This window comes from Sus scrofa, chromosome 1 (genome assembly GCF_054392235.1).
Source record: "Sus scrofa isolate SSC_HxYL_T2T_F1_AM1 chromosome 1, Sscrofa_HxYL_maternal_Yorkshire_Landrace_v2.0, whole genome shotgun sequence".
NCBI classification, from domain to species: Eukaryota; Metazoa; Chordata; class Mammalia; order Artiodactyla; family Suidae; genus Sus; species Sus scrofa.
In genome coordinates this window covers 57,895,371-57,899,188 of record NC_139383.1, presented here as the reverse complement: position 1 = coordinate 57,899,188, position 3,818 = coordinate 57,895,371, and the positions used below count along the sequence as shown (strand labels likewise).

The 3,818-nt window shown below is 41.8% G+C and overlaps 1 protein-coding gene across 1 annotated transcript; it reads right to left on the bottom strand.

Annotated features, from left to right (window-relative positions):
• Positions 1–854: 854 nt before the first annotated feature.
• On the bottom strand, positions 855–2,510 carry GJA10 (gap junction protein alpha 10). The gene has a single exon (NM_001258350.1). The coding sequence runs from the start codon at positions 2,508–2,510 to the stop codon at positions 924–926; it is 1,587 nt and encodes a 528-aa protein (NP_001245279.1). The 3' UTR covers positions 855–923.
• Positions 2,511–3,818: the final 1,308 nt, after the last annotated feature.

Genomic DNA, 3,818 nt, shown 5'->3' with positions numbered 1-3,818 from the left:
ACTGGGATGGCTTCTTCCATGTACCCCAGTTCTCCCAGGTCTGGAGAAACTCACATCTTTCAACACGCAGCTCAAAAGTAACTTCAACTATAAAGTTTTTCCTGACCCATCCATCTCCCTCCTCTGCCCTCTTGACCACATTTACATGTTTACCTAATTCCCATCCAAACTCTGAGCCCTTTATTTTTTTCTTTTTAGGGCCGCACCTATGGCATATGGAGGTTCCCAGGCTAGGGGATCTAACAAAGCTACAGCTGTCAGCCTAAGGGACTCTAGTCAATAAATAATGTAACATTTAGTCAATAATGACCTATCCTTTAGCAATATGTTGTCTTTCACTACTATGTATATACACTGTTTCTCATGTTTCATTATATTCTTTGTGCTTTATAAATACCTTCATTTATACTTCCAAGAGAAGGAATACATGGTTTGTAAAATGATTCGTGGCTGACGTTCTTATAGGACTCTTAATTTCATTCAGATTATTCTAAAATGGTAGATTACTCAATTCTTTTTTTTTTTTTTTTTTTTTTTTGCTTTTTAGGGCCACACTCATGGCATATTGAGGTTCCCAGGCTAGAGGTCAAATCGGAGCTGTAGCCACTGGCCTACGCCAGAGCCACAGCAACACCAGATTCAAGATACATCTGTGACCTACACCACAGCTCACAGCAACGCTGGATCCTTAACTCTCTGAGCAAGGCCAGGAATCAAACCCGAAACCTTATGCTTCCTAGTCGGATTTGTTTCCACTGCACCACAACGGGAACTCTGAAATTCTGAACACTTTTGATGGCAGAGGTGGTATTTTATTCATTTATACACCCAGAAAGTATAAGACTAGTTCATATAAAGTATTCAATAAGTTTATTTTATGAATTAAATTTAACCAAATATAGTGAATAAATGGATTTAACTCTTCATAAATTAACCTCTCTTTCCTTCTCTCCCTCTCTCTCAGCACACACATATACACACAAAGAAAGAGGAAAGAGAAGGCTAAGAAGTGACCAGAGTGTAACACCTCTTGTGAAAGCTCCACGATCACTCAGGCTGTCTCTACTTACCATTGATGTTCTACGCCCAGAGGCTGAAGGCAGAAGTGAGGGGCTGGCTTCTCTGTGTGGAAAGCCCAAACAAGAGCTATTTCGAGAACTGGAGCTCCCTGAGTCACTGTACAGCTGTCCCTTTTCAGAGAGCAATCTTGACAGAAAGCTGGCCTTGCGACTGCCCAGGCAAGATCTGTCTGTCTGGACTCTGCTCTCTCTCCTGCTGCCATTGCTGTCTCTGCAATGACTGTGTAAGTCTGTGAGAGGCTCCCCTGAGGGTTTCAGGTCCTGGGGCCGCTCCCAGGGCCCTGTTGTATGGGACAGACAATGCCTAGAAGCCATTGTTGTACCTAGCCAGGACTGGGACGTTGGATTCTGCAAGCCAAGGGACGAATGGTCTGGTTGCTGTCCTGAGTGCTGAATTCTAGCACCACCCTCCCAGGGACACGGGCTGTGGACATGGAGCTGTCCGCTGTGCTGATCCTTCTCAGCCCAGTCTTTTTTACTGAAGCAAGGGTCTACTTCAAATTGCCTGGGTTGTGGGGGTTGCCACGTGGTTTTAGACTTTGGCACATTGACTTGGATGACCTGCTGTTGATTGTTGGCTTGAAGTAGAGAGATTCTTTCAGGGAAGGGAGGGGAAATCATACACTGCTGGGCCACTGAATATTTTTTCAAATGGAATGGAGGTCCCCTTTCATCCTCAATGCCCTTGCTGCTGGATTTGTCATAAAGCGCCCTCATGATTTTCCTGATCCCCAGATGAAATATTTCCAGTACACTGAGGAACAAAGAGATGGCTGCAATGCTGTGCATAAAGAGCATGAAAATGGTCTTCTCTGTGGGCCTGGATACAAAGCAATCCACTGTGTTAGGGCAAGGAGGTTGAATGCATTTGTAAAGAGGGTGCATTTGAAACCCATAAAGAAGATATTGGCCTATCATGAACCCCACTTCCAGCACAGATCTGGTCAAGATGTGTAAAACATAAGTACGCAGCAGACATCCTTTCAGAGGGACTTTTTGGATCCTCTTCTGTTCCTCTAACTTCCTCAGTTCTCTATCTAGCCTTTGTTGCTCCTCCAATTCAAGCTCTGGATTCTCCATCTGGGCTCTAAGCTGTGACTTTTTCCTCTGCCTCTCCTTTTCAAAGGCCCTGAGTCTATAAAGTGCATGGCCCATATACACCAGAGAGGGAGAAGACACAAAGATGATCTGTAAAACCCAGAACCTGATCAAAGAGATAGGGAAAGCATCATCATAACAGACGGTGTTGCAGCCTGGCTGCTGGGTGTTGCAGGCAAATGCTGACTGTTCATCATCCCAGACATCTTCAGCAGCCACACCAAGAATCAGCATTCGGAAAATGAAGAGGATGGTCAGCCAGATTTTCCCCACAATGGTGGAATGGGAGTGAACTTCTTCTAGGACACCACCCAATAAATTCCAATCCCCCATGGTAAGAGACAACTATCTGAAATATACAGAAAACATTGAGGTTAACAGTACTCATGGATGTAATATATATAAAGACAGAGGCTCACCAATACAGCGTCTTTCTTCATGCCAATAAAACTATGAAGGATTTCCCAGTCTGAATATTTTTGGCCCATGCTTGCTGAAACAGGACATTTCTAAAGAATATGTTTTGAAAAAAACCACTAAAAACCTTTCCCAATCTGACCCAATTTCTTTCCTATTCTTTTCCACACAGTCAACTGTCATTCTAAGATACTCATTGGCCATCCACAGTTGTACAATGTACTCCATTCTACAATTTTGCTCACTTTTCTAACATATATTTACCATGCATCCTATATGATCTTAACTAAGTCTCAACTCCTCCTGGAAGTTTCCCCTAGCTATCCCAAATCAGTGATTTTTCCCATACAACACTAATGGAACTCACTGAACCATACAACACCAGTATTTATACCACTCACTTGGCACTGTGCCTAAAATAAGTTTTGTGATAGTTGTGTCTTATATTCCCCTCCCTGAAAAAGGTACTCCCTTTGCAGATAGAGACACTTTCTATTGCATTTTGGTCTTGGCACACAAAGGCATCAATAAATGATAGTGGATTGGATTGTCTTCTTTTTAAAACTCAGTTCTTTGACTATCACTGGGGAAATCATCAACAGGAAAACAAAGTAGACCACCATCACCCTGATACCAAAACCAGACAAAGATACCACCAAAAAAAAGAGAAAATTACAGGCCAATTTCACTGATGAATATAGATACAAAAATCCTCAACAAAATACTAGCAAATCAAATCCAACAATACATTAAAAGAATTGTACATCATGATCAAGTGGGATTTATCCCAGAGATGCAAAGATTTTTCAATATCCATAAATCAGTGTGATACACCACATTAACAAACTAAAGAATGAAAACCATATGATCCTCTCAACAGATGCAGAAAAAGCTTTTGACAAAATCTAACACCCATTTCTGATAAAAACCCTCCAGAAAGTGGGCATGGAGGGAACCTATCTCAACATAATAAAGGCCATATATTACAAACCCAGAGCTAACATCATTCTCAATGGTGAAAAGCTAAAAGAATTCCTGCTGAGATTGGGAACAACACAAGGATGTCTGCTCTCATCACTACTATTCGAAATAGTTTTGGAAGTCCTAGCAGCAGCAATCAGAGAATAAAACGGAATAAAAGGAATCCAAATTGGAAAGGAAGAAGTAAAACTATTGCTCTTTGCAGATGCCATGACACTATACCTAGAAAATCCTAAAGACTAC

What these genes read in the sequence shown, in the direction of transcription:
- GJA10 (NM_001258350.1), bottom strand. Translation starts at nt 2,510, where the DNA reads ATGGGGGATTGGAATTTATTGGGTGGTGTCCTAGAAGAAGTTCACTCC.